Genomic DNA, 25,313 nt, shown 5'->3' on the forward strand with positions numbered 1-25,313 from the left:
CCCTACGCTGAGTCCAGTACCACCTCGGTACATCACCATTACACTGAGTCCAGTACCACCTCGGTACATCACCCCTACACTGAGTCCAGTACCACCTCGGTACATCACCATTACACTGAGTCCAGTACCACCTCGGTACATCACCCCTACGCTGAGTCCAGTACCACCTCGGTACATCACCATTACACTGAGTCCAGTACCACCTCGGTACATCACCCCTACGCTGAGTCCAGTACCACCTCGGTACATCACCATTACACTGAGTCCAGTACCACCTCGGTACATCACCCCTACACTGAGTCCAGTACCACCTCGGTACATCACCATTACACTGAGTCCAGTACCACCTCGGTACTACACCCATACACTGAGTCCAGTACCACCTCGGTACTACACCATTACACTGAGTCCAGTACCACCTCGGTACATCACCATTACACTGAGTCCAGTTCCACCTGGGTACTACACCCATACACTGAGTCCAGTACCACCTCGGTACATCACCATTACACTGAGTCCAGTACCACCTCGGTACTACACCCATACACTGAGTCCAGTACCACCTCGGTACATCACCCCTACGCTGAGTCCAGTACCACCTCGGTACTACACCCATACACTGAGTCCAGTACCACCTCGGTACATCACCCCTACGCTGAGTCCAGTACCACCTCGGTACATCACCATTACACTGAGTCCAGTACCACCTCGGTACATCACCCCTACACTGAGTCCAGTACCACCTCGGTACATCACCATTACACTGAGTCCAGTACCACCTCGGTACTACACCCATACACTGAGTCCAGTACCACCTCGGTACTACACCATTACACTGAGTCCAGTACCACCTCGGTACATCACCATTACACTGAGTCCAGTTCCACCTCGGTACTACACCCATACACTGAGTCCGACTGCATTCCGTTGACCAATGAATGAGCCTGATCGATCCCGGGGGCGTGTCCATCACTCACTCCCCTTCTCTCACTCCAGTCCGCCCTTCCATCAAACACAGCGTGGGCGGGGCCGGGGATGTGGGCGGGGCCGGGGACGTGACCGTGACCAGGGGCGGCGACATCCGCCTGCGGTGCGACGCCAACGGCGTGCCCCGCCCAGCGGTGACCTGGCTGAAGGACGGCCGGCCAATCACGGGCCAGCTCGGTGCGGCGCTCCTGGACGAGGGCCGGCTGCTGCAGATCACCGACGCCAAAGTGTCGGACACGGGGCGCTACAGCTGCGTGGCGGTCAACGTGGCGGGACAGGCCGACAGCCGGCACGACGTCAGCGTCCACGGTGAGACACGCTGACATACAGTACTGTACTACGGTACAGTACTGTACTGTACAGTACTGTACTACGGTAAAGTACTGTACAGTACTGTACAGTACAGGTGAGACACACTGACATACAGTACTGTACTACGGTACAGTGCTGTAGTAGTACTGTACAGTACAGTACTGTACCACAGTACTACGACAGTACTGTATTACGGTACAGTACTGTAGTAGTACTGTGGTACAGTACTGTACCGTAGTACTGTACTGTACAGTACAGTACTACGGTACAGTACTGTAGTAGTACTGTAGTACTGTACAGTACAGTACAGTTATCACTAGTTATCACCAGACAGTCAGAACACAGCCTGACGTGTGGTGACCCCTGACCCCTCCTTTGTCCTCCAGTCCCCCCCAGCATCGCGGGGCAGCTGGTGGTCCCGGAGAACGTGAGCGTGGTGGTGAAGAACCCCCTGGCCCTCACCTGCGAGGCCTCGGGCATCCCCCTTCCCGCCATCACCTGGTTGAAGGACCAACAGCCAATCACAGCCTCCAGCTCGGTGCGCATCCTCTCCGGTGAGCGGCCATTTTGGGTGTTTTTATTTTATATTCCAAAGATGAATACACAGTAACCTGCTGTGATTGTATCGTGACGTCATCGACTACGGCCGGCTGGTAGAATGGCGAAACTAATGGCAAAGGAGTGTGTCTAAAAAAACAATAGTTCACAAGAAAACACTAAACATTGTAGTAGCATGTGGTACATCCTGTGGTCCATACTGTACATACTGCAGCATGTGGTACATCCTGTGGTCCATACTGTACATACTGCAGCATGTGGTACATCCTGTGGTCCATACTGTACATACTGCAGCATGTGGTACATCCTGTGGTCCATACTGTACATACTGCAGCATGTGGTACATCCTGTGGTCCATACTGTACATACTGCAGCATATGGTACATCCTGTGGTCCATACTGTACATACTGCAGCATGTGGTACATCCTGTGGTCCATACTGTACATACTGCAGCATATGGTACATCCTGTGGTCCATACTGTACATACTGCAGCATATGGTACATACTGTGGTCCATACTGTACATACTGCAGCATGTGGTACATCTCTTTAGGATGCAGCTTTGTTGTGAAACGTGTTGCATGTGAATCCAGCCTGAATAAATACAAACGCCTTACTGTAAATGTAAATGTAAAAAGATGCTGATGTATTTTATTTGGTATAATGGAACAAAAATAACTTCTTGTTTTTCTGCCATAAAGAGCAGTGTGGTGCGTTAAGTGAGGAAGGAGTGAAGTGCTGAAGAGGCAGCTCCATGGTTCTCACAGAGCTAACAGGAACCGGCCCGCTGCCACGGCCCAAAGGCCAAGCATGCCTCATAGATCACCTCGATGAGATGTAACAGGATCAGTGGGACAGGGGGCCAAAGCTAAGAGCTTAGCATACCAGTCTGGGGCCAAAGAACACAGTTTCACAAGAGAAGAACCATTGTTGATGATGCATTTTTCTTCATATTTCAAGGTTTAGAGTGTTCTTCCAAACCAAACAGTGACCTGTTAGAGTCTTTGAGTCTGATAGTACTGTCTAGTTTTCGAACTGTGTGGGCTAGGTTAGTATTGAAATCATTTTTCACAACATCTACCTAAAGCAACTGTCTGAAGCCAGGGTGCTTTACAGTCCAGTAATGGACAACAGACCCATTAACAGAGGCTTCATCGTTGGATGAACCCGGCTTTCTCTCAGAACAGCTTGATCAGAAGAGGTAACATATTGACCATGGACCATGTGCCAACAAATATCTTTGTTGGCTAAAGTTGTTAGCTTAGGGGTGACTCTTGGACACTCGGTTGAGGCACGCTGACTCAGCATTGTTTTTCTCTAAAAGGAAGATGGATTGTCTTGTTGAAAACCTGTTGATCATTTGTACAGCTGTTAGCTTGAGTGTTCACACAATCTTCTTAAACGGACTGGAGTGCAAAAAGAAGTCATGAATTAATGATGGGAACTGGACCATCGTTCTGCTGTGGGAATGAATTCTCTGTTCCCGCATGATGGACGTCCCCTTCTACATTCTGAAGGGATAATGCTCACTTTGTGTTCACCAGCTTAACCGAGTGTCTGATCCCCAGGGGGGCGGAGCCTGCGCCTGACGCACGCCGCAGCGGAGGATGCTGGGAGATACACGTGTGTGGTCACCAACAGCGTTGGAGAGGAGAGGAAGACTTTTGACCTCGATGTTCTCGGTACATGGTGAACAAAACGCTACAGAAGCAGCTTGATGGCATTCCTCTGTATGTTAATGTTTGAATCCTTCTGCTCCAGTCCCACCCAGCATTGTGCATGAGGGCACTCTGGTGGATACCAAGGTGAAGGAGAAACACAACATCACCCTCTCCTGTGAGGCTGCTGGTGAGGAGCATCCCCCTTCCACCATCACATCCTGAATCCCATTCTCTACACAGCGGCCAGAAAAGTCATATTTTGACCAAAGATGAATCAACAGTCATAATGTTACACCCAGAGCTTTGGTTACGTCTTTGTACTGAACTCCCCCCCCCCCCTACCCTGTGCCCGTCGCCCAGGTAACCCCGTCCCGGAGCTCCGCTGGCAGAAGGACGGCCGGCCGCTGCCTCCGGACGGGCGCCACCAGGTGCTGTCCCACGGCCGCCGGCTGCACCTCTCCGGGGCGGCGGTGTCCGACACCGGCCGCTACAGCTGCCTGGCGTCCAACAGCGCGGGGGAGCGCAGCCGACACATCAACATCAACGTCCTGGGTACACACACACACACACACACACACACACACACACACACACACACACACACACACACACACACACACACACACACACACACACACACACACACACACACACACACACACAAACCCCCTAACCCTATCAGGATGAATCCAGAGTAAAGGTGGAGCCTCTGATTTAGAGTGGGTTCAACTCCATGCACTGACCGCTCTCCGCAGTCACACAGCAGGAGTCTTATTAGGTGGTTGTGCTCTTCCCGTTCGGCCCCCCAGTATCTCCCACCATCGCTGGCTCGGGCCCCGAGGGCTCTGCTGAGGAGGTGACCGTCACCCTTAGCAACCCCACCTCCCTGGTGTGCGAGGTGCAGTCGTATCCGGCCGCCCTCGTCACCTGGCTGAAGGACGGCCGCCCCTTCCAGTCAGGCCGCAGCGTCCGGGTCCTTCCAGGTTCGAGGATGGAGATTATTCTAGAAGATCGTACGATACAATGCAGTACAATACAAGGTGTGAGGGGACCCCATGAATAAGGAGGGCATGTTCACCAACAGGCGGGCGGACGCTGCAGATCCTGAGCGCTACAGAGGAGCATGCTGGGAGATACACGTGTGTTGCCACCAATGAGGCGGGAGAGACGCTGAAGAACTACGAGGTCAAGGTCTTTGGTGAGCTGCTTCACAAACACACAACACACAACAAGGCTCAAAGCACCTTCTACACAAACACACACAACACGGCTCATGTGTTTGACCTGAGAGGCCTCTACCAGTATATGAGGGGGGTTGAGGAGCGGTCCTCCTAAATCATATTGATACATTATAGATTGAATTGGGAATTTGATTGCCGTTGATGCCAATCTAATTCGGAAAAGGCAAACTGAATGTTTTTGTTGTTTGGAGCCAGTCCCGCCTCAGATCAACAAGAACGACATCCCCGGGGAGGGGCTGAACCCCAAGGAGCTGAAGGTGAAGGTCAACCACAGCCTGACCCTGCACTGTGAGGCCCAGGCCGTCCCCACGCCGGCGCTGCAGTGGTACAAGGACGGACAGGTACCGACCCCAGCGGGCTCTGGGACTCCAACCAGTCCCGGAGCTCTCGATGGGACCTCGTTCGTCCCGTGGTTTTCCGTCAAAAATGAAATTAAGATTTTAACCATATCAAAAAGCAAACCAAGAATAATCTTCCCTCATACTTTTAAATCCAATATAATCTCCCCGTATTGACCCATCCGGGGGTCTGGATGGTGTTCCCTCCGCTCATCCCGCTCATTGTGCTGTTCCTCCGTCAGGTCTTGCGGGCCGACGCCCACGTCAGCATCACGGCCGGGGGTCGGGTGGTGCAGATCCAGCAGGCCCAGGTGGAGGACACCGGCCGGTACACCTGCATCGCCACCAACGTGGCCGGAGAGGACGAGAAGGACTTTGATGTAAATATACAAGGTGAACTGATACCCAACGACACTGAGCTGATACCCAACGACACTGAGCTGATACCCAACGACACTGAGCTGATACCCAACGACACTGAACTGATACCCAACGACACTGAGCTGATACCCAACGACACTGAGCTGATACCTAACGACACTGAGCTGATACCTAACGACACTGGGGTGATACTGGGCTGATACTGGGCTGATACCTAATGACACTGAGCTGATACTGGGCTGATACCCAACGACACTGGGCTGATACCTAACGACACTGGGCTGATACCTAACGACACTGGGGTGATACCACACGACACTCGGCTGATACCTAACGACACTGAGCTGACACTGGGCTGATACCTAATGACACTGGGCTGATACCTAACGACACTGGGCTGATACCTAACGACACTGGGGTGATACTGGGCTGATACTGGGCTGATACCTAATGACACTGAGCTGATACTGGGCTGATACCCAACGACACTCGGCTGATACCTAACGACACTGGGCTGATACTGGGCTGACACTGGGCTGATACCTAACGACACTGGGCTGATACTGGGCTGATACTGGGCTGATACCTAATGACACTGGGCTGATACCTAATGACACTGGGCTGATACCTAATGACACTGGGCTGATACCTAATGACACTGGGCTGATACCTAACAACACTGGGCTGATACCTAACAACACTGGGCTGATACCTAACAACACTGGGCTGATACCTAACAACACTGGGCTGATACCTAACAACACTGGGCTGATACCTAACAACACTGGGCTGATACTGGGCTGATACCTAACGACACTGGGCTGATACCTAATGACACTGGGCTGATACCTAATGACACTGAGCTGACACTGGGCTGATACCTAATGACACTGGGCTGATACCTAATGACACTGGGCTGATACCTAATGACTGGGCTGATACCCAACGACACTGGGCTGATACTGGGCTGATACCTAATGACACTGAGCTGATACCTAACGACACTGAGCTGACACTGGGCTGATACCTAATGACACTGGGCTGATACTGGGCTGATACTGGGGTGATACTGGGGTGATACTGGGGTGATATCTAATGACACTGAGCTGATACTGAGCTGATACCTAACGACACTGAGCTGACACTGGGCTGATACCTAACGACACTGGGCTGATACTGGGCTGATACTGGGCTGATACTGGGCTGACACCTAACGACACTGGACACTGCAGGATCACTGGAGTGAATGTCATTGGTTTAAACTGTCAACCCCCCAAACTGGAATGAAAAACAGCTTGTTTCCAATCTGTTACTGAGAATCGATTGCATTGAGATGTAGAATGAAGTAAATCATGTAGTAATAGTAGTAGTAGCAGTACTTCTAAGTCAGTACAACACTGAGGTATTCCCAGGAGGCTTCCAATATCCCCCAGATGAAAAACCAATCCTTTCCTTTCTGTTGCGCCTTCAGTGCCGCCGAGTTTCAACAGAGCGGGCGATACCATCTCTCCCCCCGGCAGCGGGGGTGAGGCCAAGGAGGTGGTCCTCAACAACCCGCTGTCTCTGTACTGTGAGACCAACGCCGTCCCCCCGCCCACCCTCTCCTGGTACAAAGACGGGCGGCCGCTGGCGTCCAACGACAGAGTGCTCATCCTGCCAGGTGAGCACAAAGAGAGAGAGGAGATCGGTGGACGATCAGGAGGGACCTGAGCCGGAGCGCAGAGGGAGGGAAACCCACAGGGAGGGACAACCAGGGAGGGAGTCCCCAGGGAGGGATCCACCCCCAGAGAGGGACCCCCCCCAAGGGAGGGTCAGCTGGGAGGGACCCCCAGGGAGGGTCAGCTGGGAGGCGGGGGCCTTAGGGGGCAGACATGATGGTGGCACCGAGCAACGAGTAGAAGGTAGAAATGAGTGCAGTCGATGGTGGCCACTGGTCAGTCGATGATGGCCACTGGTCAGTCGATGGTGGCCACTGGTCTGTTGATAGAGTTAAAGTTCACTGAACCTTTGGTGCTCAGGAGCACGTGTGCTCCAGATACCGAGGGCCCAGGCCGACGACTCGGGGAGGTACACGTGTGTGGCGGTCAACGAGGCTGGGGAGGACTCCCTTCAGTACGATGTTAGGATCCTACGTGAGTAGAGCCTTTACCAGTTACCTCAGGACCATGAGAATCCAAAGAGAACAAGCCATTCTAATGTGTGTGTGTGTGTGTGTGTGTGTGTGTGTGTGTGTGTGTGTGTGTGTGTGTGTGTGTGTGTGTGTGTGTGTGTGTGTGTGTGTGTGTGTGTGTGTGTGTGTGTCAGTGCCTCCAGTCATAAGGGGAGGAGAAACTGATCTTCCCGATGAGGTCACAGTTCTAGTCAACAAGACCACCCAATTGGAATGCCACGTTGACGGAAGTCCCGCCCCTAAAACCACCTGGCTGAAGGACAGCCAGCCAATCAGTTCCGAGGGCCGCTACAGACTCCTCCCAAACGGCCGCACACTGCAGGTGGGTTGGATCAGCACTCTTCCTCCAGATCACTCTGATCCTCGTTGGGGGGCTGTTTCTCTGTTGCAGCTTTTATCCCGTGGAGGATGAGGATCAAGGCCTCTCACGTTCCTCTCCAGCTCTGACCCTCTTTGTGTTTTCCTCAGGTGTTGAACGCACAGGTGTCAGACACGGGCCGCTACGTGTGTGTAGCGGACAACGTAGCGGGCAGCGCAGAGAAGTCCTTCAACGTCAACGTTCACCGTAAGGCACAACCGGAAACGGACGCTGTAGAGTCTGTGATGGTTCAGTTAGAATCCCAAAATATATTCATTGTAATACTTTCACATTAAATCATCGACAGAACGAAAGCGTATGACGACACACGTCTGTACCTTTAATCCAACCCCATGACCTGCTGGTCCCCCCTGTGACCCCATGACCTGCTGGTCCCCCCTGTGACCCCATGACCTGCCCACTCCCTGGTACCCCCATGACCTGCTGGTCCCCCCTGTGACCCCATGACCTGCTGGTCCCCCCTGTGACCCCCATGACCTGCCCACTCCCTGGTACCCCCATGACCTGCTGGTCCCCCCTGTGACCCCATGACCTGCTGGTCCCCCCTGGTACCCCCATGACCTGCTGGTCCCCCCTGTGACCCCATGACCTGCTGGTCCCCCCTGGTACCCCCATGACCTGCTGGTCCCCCCTGTGACCCCATGACCTGCTGGTCCCCCCTTCGACCCCATGACCTGCTGGTCCCCCCTGTGACCCCACTATCTGCCCTCCCCCTGTGACCCCACCACCTGCCCTCCCCCTGTGACCCCACCATCTGCCCTCCCCCTGTGACCCCACTATCTGCCCTCCCCCTGTGACCCCACCACCTGCCCTCCCCCTGTGACCCCACCACCTGCCCTCCCCCTGTGACCCCACCACCTGCCCTCCCCCTGTGACCCCACTCCCTGCCCTCCCCCTGTGACCCCACTCCCTGCCCTCCCCCTGTGACCCCACTCCCTGCCCTCCCCCTGTGACCCCACTCCCTGCCCTCCCTCTGTGACCCCACTATCTGCTCCGCCCTCTGCCCAGTGCCTCCCAGCATCGTGGGCCCCAGCCCTGAGACCCAGATGGTGGTGGTCAACCACTTCATATCGCTGACCTGCGAGGCCTCAGGCTTCCCCCCGCCCTCGCTCCGCTGGCTGAGGGGCCGCGGCCCGGTGGAGCCCCACTCCAACGCCGTCATCATGCCAGGTTATTATATAAGGTTTTAATAACCTTATATATATCAGGTTATTAAATCATTTGATCCACAGAGGTGTGAATCGAAATCACGATTTTATAACGACCTACCATGTGTTCCTATTGAGCAGGGGGATACATGGTGTACATATACAGCGTTTCTACACGGTGTACATATCCATGGTTTCCCTGGTGTTGTCGTCTCTCTAGGCGGTCGGACCCTGCAGATCCTGAGGGCCAGAGAGTCAGACGGAGGGAGGTACACCTGCGTGGCCGTGAACCCAGCGGGGGAGGCCCGGAGAGTCATCTCCCTCACCGTGTTGGGTCAGTAGTCCAGCAGAGCTCCTCTGTCTCTACATGCTGTCTGCTGATACCCAGCCTACAAGTCACTGGCACCTGGCCCTCATTGGAGCCAGTCAGAAAACATCTTTTTTATTTCCTGTGATTCACCAGCTAATGTGTTAATACTCTCACATTCCAACATGGTGTTGATGATTTCCTCCTCCTCCTCTCCTCCTCCCCCTCCTCCTCCTCCCCCCCTCCTCCTCCTCCTCCTCCTCCTCCTCCTCCTCCTCCTCCTCCCCCCCTCCTCCTCCCCCTCCTCCCCTCCTCCTCCCCATCCTCCTCCTCCTCTTCCTCCTCCCCTCCTCCTCCCCATCCTCCTCCTCCTCCTCCTCCTCCTCCTCCTCCTCCTCCTCCTCCTCCTCCTCCCCCCCCCTCCTCCTCCTCCTCCTCCTCCTCCTCCTCCTCCTCCTCCTCCTCCTCCCCCCCTCCTCCTCCCCCTCCTCCCCTCCTCCTCCCCATCCTCCTCCTTCTCTTCCTCCTCCCCTCCTCCTCCCCATCCTCCTCCTCCTCCTCCTCCTCCTCCCCCCCCTCCCCCTCCTCCACCCCCCCAGTCCCTCCCAGTATCCGGGACCGGAGTGGGGAGTCCCCGGTGGTGGTGAGTGTGCGGCTGGGCAAGGCGGTGACTCTGGAGTGTGAGTCCAACGCCGTGCCCCCCCCCACCATCACCTGGTACAAAAACGGCCGCGCGGTCAGCGAGACGGCCCACCTGCAGCTCCGGGCCCGGGGCCAGAGGCTGGAGATCAGAGGGGCCGAGGTGAGGGTTAGGTTAGGGTTCCTCTGTGTGTGGGGTTCCTCTTTGAGGGTGGAGGTTCCTCTGTGAGGGTGGAGGTTGCTCTGTGAGGGTGGAGGTTCCTCTGTGTGTGGGGGTTCCTCTGTGTGTGTGGGGGTCCCTCTGTGAGGGTGGAGGTTCCTTTGTGAGGGAGGAGGTTCCTCTGTGAGGGTGGAGGTTCCTCTGTGAGGGTGGAGGTTCCTCTGTGTGTGTGGGGGTTCCTCTGTGAGGGTGGAGGTTCCTCTGTGAGGGTGGAGGTTCCTTTGTGAGGGAGGAGGTTCCTCTGTGAGGGTGGAGGTTCCTCTGTGTGTGGGGGTTCCTCTGTGAGGGTGGAGGTTCCTCTGTGTGTGTGGGGATTCCTCTGTGAGGGTGGAGGTTCCTTTGTGAGGGAGGAGGTTCCTCTGTGAGGGTGGAGGTTCCTCTGTGTGTGGGGGTTCCTCTGTGAGGGTGGAGGTTCCTTTGTGAGGGAGGAGGTTCCTCTGTGAGGGTGGAGGTTCCTCTGTGAGGGTGGAGGTTCCTCTGTGTGTGTGGGGATTCCTCTGTGAGGGTGGAGGTTCCTTTGTGAGGGAGGAGGTTCCTCTGTGAGGGTGGAGGTTCCTCTGTGTGTGGAGGTTCCTCTGTGAGGGTGGAGGTTCCTCTGAGTGTCGAGGTTCCTTAGTGTTGCGCTGGATCGTAGATAGAAGGAGGTGATTGGAGGCTGTTTGTAGTGAGTTTGTTAGCATCATGAACCACTGTGTGGACGCGCTCATCCCTTCACCCGCTACAGGTGTCTGATACCGGCCAATATGTTTGCAAAGCCTCCAATGTCGCCGGGCAAGTGGACAAGAACTTCCACCTGAATATCTACAGTGAGTGTGCACACCGTAATGCTGAAGCAGATCTGATCTAATAAAACTCTTCTTGACTTTTACTTCTTGAGGAAATATTTTGGATTTCACTTTCTATGTATTTCTCTTGACCATTCCCTCCCTCCTGGTTCCCAGTACCTCCCAGTATAGACGGTCCTCCAGAGGAACACGTGGTGGAAACCATCTCCAACCCAGTGACCCTGGCCTGCGACGCCAGTGGGATCCCCCCCCCCAGCCTGACCTGGCTGAAGGACGGCCGGACCCTCGGTGCGTTCCGCTCCGGGGCGTTGTTCAGGAAATACAAAGATCCCAAACGACCCAAAGGAGGAACGACCTGGGAGCAGGGGGCTCGGGCTGGCTGACTTTATGTCCACTGTTAGCCAATCCGGCGGCAGATTCCCACCTTCAGCAACATGATTGGTCAAAAAAAATATGAGGCACAAGAAAGAGAAATGGCCTCTTCGCACATATTTGAGCGATTGATTTTGTCCGCCATCAGACATTCGATTATTGATCTCAAATCTCATTTGTTAGACTAGGTTTTTAAATGTACCGGCCGATATCAGACAAAATATACCGGTTGGGGATTTGAAAATGACAATAACCCAGTTGTGCCGTTTACAGCCCTAGTAAGACAGCGGTCGCTGACTCAGCTGTGTCCGTCTGTCCAGAGACCTCGGAGTCCCTGGAGATGCACATCCTGTCAGGGGGCAGCCGGCTGCAGATCGCCCGCTCCCAGCCGGCCGACGGCGGCCGCTACACCTGCGTGGCGTCCAACCTCGAGGGCGAGGCCCGCAAGAGCTACCAGCTGGTCATACAAGGTGAGAGCTACCAGCTGGTCATACAAGGTGAGAGCTACCACCTGGTCATACAAGGTGAGAGCTACCACCTGGTCATACAAGGTGAGAGCTACCAGCTGGTCATACAAGGTGAGAGCTACCACCTGGTCATACAAGGTGAGAGCTACCAGCTGGTCATACAAGGTGAGAGCTACCAGCTGGTCATACAAGGTGAGAGCTACCACCTGGTCATACAAGGTGAGAGCTACCACCTGGTCATACAAGGTGAGAGCTACCACCTGGTCATACAAGGTCAGAGCTACCAGCTGGTCATACAAGGTGAGAGCTACCACCTGGTCATACAAGGTGAGAGCTACCACCTGGTCATACAAGGTGAGAGCTACCAGCTGCTCATACAAGGTGAGAGCTACCACCTGGTCATACAAGGTGAGAGCTACCACCTGGTCATACAAGGTGAGAGCTACCACCTGGTCATACAAGGTGAGAGCTACCACCTGGTCATACAAGGTGAGAGCTACCACCTGGTCATACAAGGTGAGAGCTACCAGCTGCTCATACAAGGTGAGAGCTACCACCTGGTCATACAAGGTGAGAGCTACCACCTGGTCATACAAGGTGAGAGCTACCAGCTGGTCATACAAGGTGAGAGCTACCACCTGGTCATACAAGGTGAGAGCTACCACCTGGTCATACAAGGTGAGAGCTACCAGCTGCTCATACAAGGTGAGAGCTACCACCTGGTCATACAAGGTGAGAGCTACCAGCTGGTCATACAAGGTGAGAGCTACCAGCTGCTCATACAAGGTGAGAGCTACCAGCTGCTCATACAAGGTGAGAGCTACCACCTGGTCATACAAGGTGAGAGCTACCACCTGGTCATACAAGGTGAGAGCTACCACCTGGTCATACAAGGTGAGAGCTACCACCTGGTCATACAAGGTGAGAGCTACCACCTGGTCATACAAGGTGAGAGCTACCACCTGGTCATACAAGGTGAGAGCTACCAGCTGCTCATACAAGGTGAGAGCTACCACCTGGTCATACAAGGTGAGAGCTACCACCTGGTCATACAAGGTGAGAGCTACCACCTGGTCATACAAGGTGAGAGCTACCACCTGGTCATACAAGGTGAGAGCTACCACCTGGTCATACAAGGTGAGAGCTACCAGCTGCTCATACAAGGTGAGAGCTACCAGCTGCTCATACAAGGTGAGAGCTACCACCTGGTCATACAAGGTGAGAGCTACCAGCTGCTCATACAAGGTGAGAGCTACCAGCTGCTCATACAAGGTGAGAGCTACCACCTGGTCATACAAGGTGAGAGCTACCACCTGGTCATACAAGGTGAGAGCTACCAGCTGCTCATACAAGGTGAGAGCTACCACCTGGTCATACAAGGTGAGAGCTACCACCTGGTCATACAAGGTGAGAGCTACCAGCTGCTCATACAAGGTGAGAGCTACCACCTGGTCATACAAGGTGAGAGCTACCAGCTGGTCATACAAGGTAGCGCTCTCTATTCTACATTCTATATTCTACAGCAGCTCTATTCTGCATTTATCTTTGAAATGTATATTTTCTCTTATTGTTGTGTTGACGTTTTGCTCCACGTTAGGCTGTTCCTTTTTAAACCTCATTATCAACGTCATTCCCCTTCCCATTGTGTTTGGCATCATGGGTTGATTAGTAGTAGTAGTATGGCTACGTAGCTCCTAGCGTACGTAGCTCCTAGCGTACGTAGCTCCTAGGGTACGTAGCTCCTAGGGTACGTAGCTCCTAGGGTACGTAGCTCCTAGGGTACGTAGCTCCTAGGGTACGTAGCTCCTAGGGCCCAGTGCCCCGCCCGCCCTCGTGTACAGGTAACCAGGAGCCTCCCCTTCCTCCCAGTCCCTCCCAGTATCTCCGGCTCGGAGATGCCCAGCGACGTGGGGGTGCTGCTGAACCAGAGCGTCCAGCTGCAGTGCCTCGCTGAGGGCAGCCCCCCGCCCACCCTCCAGTGGCTGAAGGACGGGGAGCGGCTCAACGGGACAGGGGGCGGAGCCAACGGGACGGGGGGCGGCGCCAACAGACTCAGGTGAGGAGGAGAGCTGAGTGCGGGGGGGGGACAATGTGTCCCCAGCATCACTGGGCCCCACAGAGGGAGGGGGGGGGGGCAATGTGTCACCAGTATCACTGGGCCCCACAGAGGGAGGGGGGGGGAGAGGGGGGGGGCAATGTGGCCCCAGCATCACTGGGCCCCAAAGAGGGGGGGGGGGGGCAATGTGGCCTCAGCATCACTGGGCCCCAAAGAGGGGGGGGGGCAATGTGTCCCCAGTATCACTGGGCCCCACAGAGGGAGGGGGGGGGGGGCAATGTGGCCCCAGCATCACTGGGCCCCACAGAGGGAGGGGGGGGGGACAATGTGGCCCCAGCATCACTGGGCCCCACAGAGGGAGGGGGGGGGAGAGGGGGGGGGCAATGTGGCCCCAGCATCACTGGGCCCCAAAGAGGGGGGGGGGGGGGGGGGGGGGGGGGGCAATGTGACCCCAGCATCACTGGGCCCCACAGAGGGAGGGGGGGGGGGGGGGGGGGGGGGGGGGGGGGGGGGGGGGGGGGGGGGGGGGGAGGGGGGGGCAATGTGTCCCCAGCATCACTGGGCCCCACAGAGGGGGGGGGGGGGGCGGGGGCAATGTGTCCCCAGCATCACTGGGCCCCACAGAGGGAGGGGGGGGGGGGGCAATGTGTCCCCAGCATCACTGGGCCCCACAGAGGGAGGGGTTAAGGTTCTGTGGGGTTGGGAGTCCTGGCTGCTTCTCCATGAGGGAAACTAACGGGGTAAATCCCACCAAGGGGGTGGGCCCTAAATGGACCTTTTACCAGAGTGGAAGCAGCGTCTGTCATGTGATCCCCTGTGTCATGTGATCCCATCTGTCATGTGATCCCGTGTGTCGTGATCCCGTGTGTCATGTGATCCCGTGTGTCATGTGATACCGTGTGTCATGTGATCCCGTGTGTCATGTGATCCCGTCTCTCATGTGATCCATTCTGTTATGTGATCCCGTCTGTCATGTGATCCCGTGTGTCATGTTATCCGGTCTGTCATGTGATCCCGTGTGTCATGTGATCCCGTGTGTCATGTGATCCCGTGTGTCATGTGATCCCATCTGTCATGTGATCCCGTGTGTCATGTGATCCCTTCTGTCATGTGATCCCGTCTGTCATTTGATCCTGTCTGTCATGTGATCCTGTTTGTCATGTGATCCCTTCTGTCATGTGATCCCGTCTGTCATGTGATCCATTCTGTCATGTGATCCCGTGCGTCAGGTGATCCTGTCTGTCATTTGATCCCATCTGTCATGTGATCCCGTCTGTCATGTGATCCCGTGCGTCATGTGATCCCGTCTGTCATGTGATCCCGTGCGTCATGTGATCCCGTCTGTCATGTGATCCCGTGCGTCATGTGATCCTGTGCGTCATGTGATCCCGTCTGTCATGTGATCCCTTCTGTCATGTGATCCCATCTGTCATGTGATCCCGTCTGTCATGTGACCCCGTCTGTCATGTGATCCCGTGCGTCATGTGATCCTGTGTGGTGCAGCAGCAGCCCGGACGGCGCCGTGCTCACCGTGGCCGCGGCGCGCCCCTCCGACAGCGCCAAGTACACCTGCGTGGCCACCAACAGCGCCGGGGAGGACGACCGCATCTTCAACCTCAACGTGTTCGGTGGGTGACCCCCCCGGCCCCAGAGCTCCCATCCACTGAGTACCCCCCCGCCATAGAGGGGACCCCCTAACCCCCCCCCCCCTCCTCTGTGTGGTTCCCAGTGCCCCCCACCATAGAGGGGACCCCCTAACCCCCCCTCCCCCTCTGTGTGGTTCCCAGTGCCCCCCACCATAGAGGGGACCCCCTAACCCCCCCTCCCCCTCTGTGTGGTTCCCAGTGCCCCCCGCCATAGAGGGGACCCCCTAACCCCCCCTCCCCCTCTGTGTGGTTCCCAGTGCCCCCCGCCATAGAGGGGACCCCCTACCCCCCCCTCCCCCTCTGTGTGGTTCCCAGTGCCCCCCGCCATAGAGGGGACCCCCTAACCCCCCCTCCCCCTCTGTGTGGTTCCCAGTGCCCCCCACCATAGAGGGGACCCCCTAACCCCCCCTCCCCCTCTGTGTGGTTCCCAGTGCCCCCCACCATAGAGGGGACCAGTGAGCCCCCCCAGGGCCTGACGGCCGTCCTGCACGGCGCTGTGACCATGCGGTGTGTGGTCAGTGGCTCCCCCCCCCCCCAGATCAACTGGCTGAGGAACGGCCTCCCGCTGCCCGTCTCCTCCCACGTCCGGCTGCTCTCGGCGGGCCAGGCGCTCCGGTAGGTCAGAGGTCAGGGGTCAATGGACCCTATGGCTGAGTCCATCACTCCGGTCCCCAACGCACCGTGGAGGCAGGGCCATCTGTGTGACCTGGTCTCACCCCCCCCCCCCCCCCCGTTGTGTCGTCAGGATCGCCCGCACCCAGGTGTCCGACGGCGGCTCCTACACCTGCGTGGCGTCCAACCGGGCCGGGGTGGAGAACAGACACTACAACCTGCAGGTCCACGGTAGGGGTCCAGAGAGTACCACCGCTACGGCGTGGAGGACGCTGAGGGGACGATGGGACAGGGAGGGAGCTTTACATAAAGCTATGTGACCCCTCCTCCTCCTCCTCCTCCTCCTCCTCCACCTCCTCTTCCTCCTCTCCCTCCTCCTCCTCCTCCTCCTCCTCCTCCTCCTCCTCCTCTCCCTCCCCCTCCTCCTCCTCCTCTCCCTCCTCTCCCTCCTCCTCCTCCTCCTCTCCCTCCTCCTCCTCCTCCTCTCCCTCCTCCTCCTCCTCCTCCTCCTCCTCCTCCTCCTCCTCCTCTTCCTCCTCCTCCTCCTCCTCCTCTTCCTCTTCCTCCTCCTCCTCCTCTTCCTCTTCCTCTTCCTCCTCCTCCTCCTCCTCTCCCTCCTCCTCCTCCTCCTCCTCTCCCTCCTCCTCCTCCTCCTCTCCCTCCTCCTCCTCCTCCTCCTCCTCCTCTCCTCCTCTTCCTCCTCCTCCTCCTCCTCCTCCTCCTCCTCCTCCTCCTCCTCCTCCTTCTCCTCCTCCTCTTCCTCCTCCTCCTCCTCCTCCTCCTCCTCTCCCTCCTCCTCCTCCTTCTCCTCCTCCTCCTCCTCTCCCTCCTCCTCCTCCTCCTCCTCCTCCTCCTCCTCCTCCTCCTCCTCATGTTTTACATAAAGCTAGGATGAGCGGAACAGAGCGCTCGCTCGCTAGCTCCCTAGAGGGATCACGGCTATTGTCTATTTTGGACGTGAGGAACATTGTTCTGCGTCCATCCCGACACAGCCCAGTGTTGGGCACAGCCCAGTGTTGGACACAGCCCAGTGTTGGACACAGCCCAGTGTTGGGCACAGCCCAGTGTTGGGCACAGCCCAGTGTTGGACACAGCCCAGTGTTGGGCACAGCCCAGTGTTGGACACAGCCCAGTGTTGGACACAGCCCAGTGTTGGACACAGCCCAGTGTTGGACACAGCCCAGTGTTGGGCACAGCCCAGTGTTGGGCACAGCCCAGTGTTGGGCACAGCCCAGTGTTGGGCACAGCCCAGTGTTGGACACAGCCCAGTGTTGGACACAGCCCAGTGTTGGGCACAGCCCAGTGTTGGACACAGCCCAGTGTCGGGGCTTGATGATGAATACTCACTCAGTTAACATGTCTACACGCCCCCCCCCCAGTGCCCCCCCGCCTGGACCGAGCGGGGTCCACGGAGGACGTGACGGTGGTGAGGGGGAACCCGGCCTCTCTGGTCTGCATCGCCGACGGGACCCCCCCCCCCACCCTGTCCTGGTTCAGGGACGGCCTGGAGCTGGACCCCGACCTGGAGCTCCGCCTCCTCCGCCTGAACACCACCCTGGAGCTGCCCCGGGCCGCGCCCAATCACACGGCCCGCTACACCTGCCGGGCGGACAGCGTCGCCGGGCAGGCCAGCCGCCACTTCAACCTCAGGGTGCTGGGTGGGTCCAGAGAACCGGGTGCTGGGGGGTCCAGAGAGCAGGGTGCTGGGGGGTCCAGAGAGCAGGGTGCTGGGGGTCCACCTCAGGGTGCTGGGGGGGTCCAGAGAGCAGGGTGCTGGGGGGTCCAGAGAGCAGGGTGCTGGGGGGTCCAGAGACCAGGGAGCTGGGGGTTCCACCTCAGGGTGCTGGGGGGTCCACCTCAGGGTGCTGGGTGGGTCCAGAGAGCAGGGTGCTGGGGGTCCACCTCAGGGTGCTGGGGGGGTCCACCTCAGGGTGCTGGGGGTCCACCTCAGGGTGCTGGGGGGTCCACCTCAGGGTGCTGGGGGGTCCAGAGAACAGGGTGCTGGGGGTCCACCTCAGGGTGCTGGGGGGTCCACCTCAGGGTGCTGGGGGGGTCCACCTCAGGTTGCTGGGGGGTCCACCTCAGGGTGCTGGGGGGTCCACCTCAGGGTGCTGGGGGGGTCCACCTCAGGGTGCTGGGGGGTCCACATCAGGGTGCTGGGCGGTCCACCTCAGGGTGCTGGGGTGGTCCACCTCAGGGTGCTGGGGGGTCCACCTCAGGGTGCTGGGGGTCCACCTCAGGGTGCTGGGGGTCCACATCAGGGTGCTGGGGGGTCCACCTCTGCTCCTCTGAGCCCTGCACTGAGGACTCAGTGCAGGGCTCAGAGCAGGGCTCCATTAGGGTGGTCGGGTTGAGTGAGGACTAGAGTGATTCAAAGAGCTACGATTGGTTGAGGATTGGAGAGGCTGGACGGCCGTTGAGTGACAAGTGGCCGCTGTCGAGTTCATCCTGTGGTCAGGAGCGAGGCGCATAACGGCCTCACTGTGCGTCCCCAGAGCCCCCCAGCATCAACGGGTCCCAGGTTCCTGTGGAGGTGTCGGTGGTGGTCGACCACGCCCTGGAGCTGGAGTGTGAGGCGTGGGGCGTCCCCTCCCCCTCCCTTACCTGGCTGAAGGACGGACGCCCGCTGCCCCAGACGGACAGAGTGCGCCTCCTGCGGGGAGGGGAGGGGCTCGTCGTGGCCTCGGCCCAGGTCAGGGGTCACCTCCAGATATTATTCCTCCAGTGAGACTTTGAGACATTCTGTTTGGTTTATCTTCTCCCTCTCTTCACATGTTTGCCACTGTCTTATTCCTCCTCCGTCCAGGTAGAGGACACAGGTAGATACACCTGTCTGGCTAACAGTCCGGCCGGAGATGATGACAAGGAGTTCCTGGTCAGAGTGCATGGTGGGTAATGTAGTCAGTAAGTGCTCACCCCAATATGTCATGTTCTCCCACACATTTTTGCACCGTTGGCTTTGTACCGGCTGATGGTTGGTTTATTGGGTTGGATTGTGTCCGTTGGGCCTGATTCTGATGTGGTTTCTCTGTGTAGTCCCTCCTAACACTAAGAGGTTCCTGATGTGTGTTTAAGAGTAATCCTGATGTGTGTGTGTTGTGTTGTGCGTGTTGATCCTGATGTGTGTTTCTCTGTGTAGTCCCTCCTATCAATAAGAGTCATCCTGATGTTGTGTGCGTGTGTGTGTGTTGTGTTGTGTGTGTGTTTCTGTGTGTAGTCCCCCCCAACATCGCGGGGGAGGGCGCCCCCCAGGACGTGGTGGTGCTGCGGGGCAGACAGGTGACTCTGGAGTGCCAGTCCGACGCCGTCCCCCCGCCCACGCTCACCTGGCTCAAGGACGGCTCCCCCCTCCAGGTAAACCAAGACCCCGCCCCCCCAGAGGAGAGGAGCCCATGTAGACTGGGAGCACTGGGACAAGGCTAGAGTGTAGACTGGGAGCACTGGGAAGAGGCTAGAGTGTAGACTTGGAGCAGTGGAACGAGGCCAGTGTCCACAGACACACGGGACCAGGAGGTCATCAGGCTGTGACCCCTCCTCTTCCCCCTCCTCCTCCTCCTCCTCTCACCCCTCCTCCTCCTCTTCCTCCTCCTCCTCCTCCTCCTCTCCCCTCCTCCCCCTCACCCCTCCTCCTCACTCCCCCTCTTCCTCCTCCTCCTCCTCCTCCTCCTCCTCCCCCTCCTCCTCCTCTCCCTCCTCCTCCTCACCCCTCCTCCCCCTCCTCCTCCCCCTCCTCCTCCTCACCCCTCCTCCTCCTCACCCCCCCTCCTCCTCTGCTCCTCCTCCTCCTCCTCACCCCTCCTCCCCCTCCTCCTCCTCTCCTCCTCACCCCTCCTCCTCCTCCTCTCCTCCTCACCCCTCCTCCTCCTCACCCCCCCTCCTCTCTCCCCCCCAGGCGTCGGGCCGTGTGCGTCTCCTCTCTCAGAGCCGCTACCTGCAGATCAACACGGCGGAGCTCGGAGACCACGCCCACTACACCTGCGTAGCAACCAACGTGGCCGGGGAGACCACCAGACAGTTCAACCTCACCGTCAATGGTACGCTAACCAACTAACCATCAACCATCAACTAACCATAAGCTAACCATCAAACATCAACTAACCATCAACCATCAACTAACCATAAGCTAACCATCTACTAGCCATCAACTAGCCATCAACCATCAACTAACCATCAACCATCAACTAACCATCACCTAACCATCAACAATGCAAGGTGGTAGGTGGTAATCAGAGCTCTTTAGGTGATAATCAGAGCTCTATAGGTGGTAATCAGAGCTCTATAGGTGGTAATCAGAGCTCTTTAGGCGGTAATCAGAGCTCTATAGGTGGTAATCAGAGCTCTTTAGGTGGTAATCAGAGCTCTATAGGTGAGCAGAGCTCTATAGGTGGTAATCAGAGCTCTATAGGTGGTAATCAGAGCTCTATAGGTGGAAATCAGAGCTCTATAGGTGGTAATCAGAGCCCTTTATGTGGTCAGAGCTCTATAGGTGGGAATCAGAGCTCTATAGGTGATGAGAGCTCTATAGGTGATCAGAGCTCCATAGGTTGGTAATCAGAGCTCTATAGGTGGGAATCAAAGCTCTATAGGTGGGAATCAGAGCTCTATAGGTGGTAATCAGAGCTCTATAGGTGGTAATCAAAGCTCTATAGGTGGTAATCAGAGCTCTATAGGTGGTAATCAGAGCTCTACAGGTGGGAATCAGAGCTCTATAGGTGGGAATAAGAGCTCTATAGGTGGGAATCAGAGCTCTATAGGTGATCAGAGCTCTATAGGTGGTCATCAGAGCTCTATAGGTGGGAATCAGAGCTCTATAGGTGGTCAGAGCTCTATAGGTGGGAATCAGAGCTCTATAGGTGATGAGAGCTCTATAGGTGATCAGAGCTCCATAGGTGGTCATCAGAGCTCTATAGGTGGGAATCAAAGCTCTATATGTGGGAATCAGAGCTCTATAGGTGGTAATCAGAGCTCTATAGGTGGTAATCAAAGCTCTATAGGTGGTAATCAGAGCTCTACAGGTGGGAATCAGAGCTCTATAGGTGGGAATAAGAGCTCTATAGGTGGGAATCAGAGCTCTATAGGTGATCAGAGCTCTATAGGTGGGCATCAGAGCTCTATAGGTGGGAATCAGAGCTCTATAGGTGGTCATCAGAGCTCTATAGGTGGTCATCAGAGCTCTATAGAGCTCTATAGAGCTATTGAACTATGGGAAGCCAGCAGTTTGAGGCTTTGTATCAAATCGAGTCCCCCAGTGAATATACGACCATGTCTCCTCTCCCAGTGGCCCCCAGCATCCAGCCGGGGCCCCAGAGCGTGGCGGTGCTCCTGGCCCAGCCCGCGGTGTTGGGGTGTGTGGTGGAGGGCGTGCCCCACCCTCGCGTCACCTGGAGGAAGCACGGAGCGGTTCTGGATGGAGACCACCCCAGGTAGAGCTTGGGTAGAGTGTCTCTGTGAGGTCGGGTGTAGGATCTCTGGATGGAGACCACCCCAGGTAGAGCGGGTCCTGAGTGTCTCTGTGAGGTCGGGTGTAGGATCTCTGGATGGAGACCACCCCAGGTAGAGCGGGTCCTGAGTGTCTCTGTGAGGTCGGGTGTAGGATCTCTGGATGGAGACCACCCCAGGTAGAGCGGGTCCTGAGTGTCTCTGTGAGGTCGGGTGTAGGATCTCTGGATGGAGACCACCCCAGGTAGAGCGGGTCCTGAGTGTCTCTGTGAGGTCGGGTGTAGGATCTCTGGATGGAGACCACCCCAGGTAGAGCGGGTCCTGAGTGTCTCTTTGAGGTCGGGTGTAGGATCTCTGCCTCGTCCTGTCATTGGGCTCAGTGAGAAGGGGCTCCCTTGATGTACAGCGTGGTGTTGACCCCGTCTGCCTCCGCCCTCAGGTACACCGTCACAGAGGACGGCTCCCTGCTCCTCCACGGGGCCCAGGTGACGGACACGGGCAGCTACCTGTGCATGGCCACCAACCCGGCCGGGACCCAGCAGAGGAGGGTGGACCTGCAGGTGCACGGTGAGGACAGCAGCGCCAACACAACAACATGCACAAGCTCTTCTTTGTTGAGGTCCTAACGCTCTTTATGTTGGGGGGTGTTGTGTCCCTCAGTGCCGCCTTCTGTCGCCGGCGGGCGCTCAGACCTCACGGTGACGGTGAACGTCCAGACCACCCTGGCCTGCGAGGCCACCGGCATCCCCAAGCCCAGCGTGAGCTGGACCAAGAACGGCCGGGCCCTGAACACGGACCAGAAGCAGAACCTGTACCGGTGGGGCGCTGCTCTGCCTCCTGTCGCCCCCTGGTGTTCTGTTAGCGCGTTGCGGAGCTAAACGGGTCGTGGCTCCGACCCGTTTATGATTGACTCTTCTGGAGCGTCACAATGAGCGGTGTTGTTTATGAAATGTTGTTCTCTTCTGCTGTCACCAGGTTACTGTCGTCTGGCTCCCTGGTTGTCATGGCGCCCACGGTGGAGGACACGGCGACGTATGAGTGTCTGGCCTCCAACGAGGCCGGAGAGGACTCCCGCACCGTCAACCTCACTGTTCAAGGTCAGACAACAAGACTGAGGTCACAAAGCAGCAGGTCTTATCAGACAGCATCACATGACCCCCGGGTATAGATCGAACAACGTTAAGTCGTCAATCTTCCTACCCGCGTGTGAATGTGTGTGTGCCGCGTTGGTAACTGGCCTGTGTGTGTGTGTGTGTGTGTGTGTGTGTGTGTGTGTGTGTGTGTGTGTGTGTGTGTGTGTGTGTGTGTGTGTGTATGTGTGTGTGTGTGTGTGTGTGTGTGTGTGTGTGTGTGTCTGTGTGTTTCCCGCGCTGTGCCGCCCTGTGTCCCCAGTGCCCCCCTCCCTGGCGGACGAGCCCTCTGAGCTGGAGGTGCTCCGGCTGGCCCCCGTGGTCCTGGGCTGCTCTGCGTCCGGAGTCCCTGAGCCGGCTGTCACCTGGAGCCGGGACGGAGTGGAGCTGTCCAATCAGGGAGCAGGTTACAGCGTCCTGCCCTCAGGTCATTATTATACCCTAACCAACAGGTCATAGGGCTGTCCAATCAGGGAGCAGGTTACAGCGTCCTGCCCTCAGGTCATTATTATACCCAAACCAACAGGTCATAGGAGCTGTCCAATCAGGGAGCAGGTTACAGCGTCCTGCCCTCAGGTCATTATTATACCCTAACCAACAGGTCATAGGAGCTGTCCAATCAGGGAGCAGGTTACAGCGTCCTGCCCTCAGGTCATTATTATACCCTAACCAACAGGTCATAGGGCTGTCCAATCAGGGAGCAGGTTACAGCGTCCTGCCCTCAGGTCATTATTATACCCTAACCAACAGGTCATAGGGCTGTCCAATCAGGGAGCAGGTTACAGCGTCCTGCCCTCAGGTCATTATTATACCCTAACCAACAGGTCATAGGGCTGTTACCTGGAGGAGGTGGAGCCGTAAAGACAGAGAGCACAACGACGGGAAGGGCAGCAAAGCTTTGAAGTTAAACAACCAAAGAGATGTCCCCTCTCCCTCTGCTCCCGCCCTCCCACGCTTCTCCCCCAATGAGAAGTGGTGCATCTCACACACCTGTGATTGACAGACAAGCTGGAGTCCCCAAACCAATCAGTCAGAAATTAGCAGGAAAGAATCTAAAATCGAAATAGGCTCGCAGAGCGGCAGGCGTATTGAACCCTCACTAATAGCTGAGGTAATGGTAATTCTTGCAAATTACATTTCAAATATTGTTTCTATTATTATATGATTCAAATATGAGCTCCTGATTCTCACCAGGAGCTCATATTTGAGTCATTCAGATAAAGAAATAAGCCATGTTTTATTTCCGTGCTGACCGGAGTGTGGTGTCTCCTCAGGGCCGCTGGAGATCTCCTCGGCCGAGCTGCAGCACGCCGGTCGCTACCTCTGCGTGGCCCAGAACGCCGCGGGCTCCGCCCAGCGCCGTGTGCAGCTCAGCGTGCTCGGTGAGAACGCCCTGGGACACGAACGGACCGGGCCTTAGTGACATGAGGCCTTAGGGAGGCGCCTCATCAAACTAAGGCAGAAAAACAAATAAATGATCAAATATGAATCAAGTGTGAAGTCCTCAATAAGGATATCCCAATGTCTGTTACAGCCGGCGTTAAAATGTTAAAAGGCCAAAAACCTCTGAAGCTAAATGTTGTCGTCCCAACCCGAGGTTGGAACTGAGGCACCTCAGTGGGTCCAGCGAGGGGACCCCCACCTGTGTGTCCTCTTGACAGCGGCCCCCCTGTGTCCCCAGAGACGCCCCTGATCCTGGAGCACCCGTCCCACCTGGACGTGATCCTCAACAGCCCAGTCACCCTGCCCTGCAGAGCCACCGGCTCCCCCAGACCCTCGGTCCGCTGGCAGAGGGAGGGCATCAACACCCACACCCGGGGTAGGGCTACACTAGTGTGTGTGTGTGTGTGTGTGTGTGTGTGTGTGTGTGTGTGTGTGTGTGTGTGTGTGTGTGTGTGTGTGTGTGTGTGTGTGTGTGTGTGTGTGTGTGTGTGTGCAGTGTGTAGCTGTGTATACCTAGGTATGTGTGTGGTGTGTGTGTGTTAGGCCTTTCACACCAAAAATAACCAAGAGCCAGCTCCGGGCTGGTGCTAGGGCCAGTTCAAAACTGGTTATCCCAGTTATGAACCAGTTGGTTTCACACCGGCCAGAGCCAGCCATGGAGCCGGCGAGAGCAACGTCATGACGTCGCTGCAAACGTCTGCATACGTCTCCGCTTTCAAAGATAGCCTTTGTCCGGGTTGCTCCCTCTAACTTGTTCTGGACCTCGGAAGAAGACCAGAATCTAAGGAGACAGGTTGTCTCCTCCACTGCGGTTTCGTCTTCACGACGTCCATTGTTTTCTTCTGTGTTTTTAAAAATGCCGGTTTTCGTTGGTCTTCCTGTTTATGAAGGTAAGGATAACCCCGCCCCCTGCCCCTGGCGTAAAGGCAGTTTCGTTCTAGCCCAGCTCAATCCTGGGGTTGGAGTTGAACCGGTTTTTACAGGCCGGAGCCGGTTCTCTGGCGTTATGAAACCAAAACAC

The 25,313-nt window shown here is 56.7% G+C and overlaps 1 protein-coding gene across 1 annotated transcript in view; it reads left to right on the top strand.

Annotated features, from left to right (window-relative positions):
- hmcn1 (hemicentin 1) overlaps positions 1 to 25,313 on the top strand; it is a 111,228-nt gene that overhangs the window by 67,489 nt on the left and 18,426 nt on the right. Inside the window, 35 exon segments of the mRNA XM_030372183.1 lie at positions 997 to 1,296; positions 1,686 to 1,853; positions 3,427 to 3,540; positions 3,620 to 3,706; positions 3,880 to 4,071; positions 4,329 to 4,502; positions 4,604 to 4,717; positions 4,956 to 5,101; positions 5,341 to 5,491; positions 6,951 to 7,139; positions 7,498 to 7,611; positions 7,784 to 7,971; positions 8,118 to 8,214; positions 9,037 to 9,198; positions 9,397 to 9,510; positions 10,083 to 10,285; positions 11,067 to 11,148; positions 11,284 to 11,415; positions 11,820 to 11,969; positions 13,836 to 14,022; positions 15,526 to 15,650; positions 16,100 to 16,283; positions 16,414 to 16,511; positions 17,660 to 17,938; positions 18,776 to 18,972; positions 19,087 to 19,168; positions 19,498 to 19,634; positions 20,173 to 20,314; positions 21,559 to 21,703; positions 22,159 to 22,286; positions 22,380 to 22,536; positions 22,695 to 22,816; positions 23,112 to 23,276; positions 24,124 to 24,231; positions 24,531 to 24,668. Of these exon segments, the coding sequence (XP_030228043.1) occupies positions 997 to 1,296; positions 1,686 to 1,853; positions 3,427 to 3,540; positions 3,620 to 3,706; positions 3,880 to 4,071; positions 4,329 to 4,502; positions 4,604 to 4,717; positions 4,956 to 5,101; positions 5,341 to 5,491; positions 6,951 to 7,139; positions 7,498 to 7,611; positions 7,784 to 7,971; positions 8,118 to 8,214; positions 9,037 to 9,198; positions 9,397 to 9,510; positions 10,083 to 10,285; positions 11,067 to 11,148; positions 11,284 to 11,415; positions 11,820 to 11,969; positions 13,836 to 14,022; positions 15,526 to 15,650; positions 16,100 to 16,283; positions 16,414 to 16,511; positions 17,660 to 17,938; positions 18,776 to 18,972; positions 19,087 to 19,168; positions 19,498 to 19,634; positions 20,173 to 20,314; positions 21,559 to 21,703; positions 22,159 to 22,286; positions 22,380 to 22,536; positions 22,695 to 22,816; positions 23,112 to 23,276; positions 24,124 to 24,231; positions 24,531 to 24,668 (5,271 nt within the window).

Source organism: Gadus morhua, chromosome 12, assembly GCF_902167405.1.
Source record: "Gadus morhua chromosome 12, gadMor3.0, whole genome shotgun sequence".
Lineage (NCBI taxonomy): Eukaryota > Metazoa > Chordata > Actinopteri > Gadiformes > Gadidae > Gadus > Gadus morhua.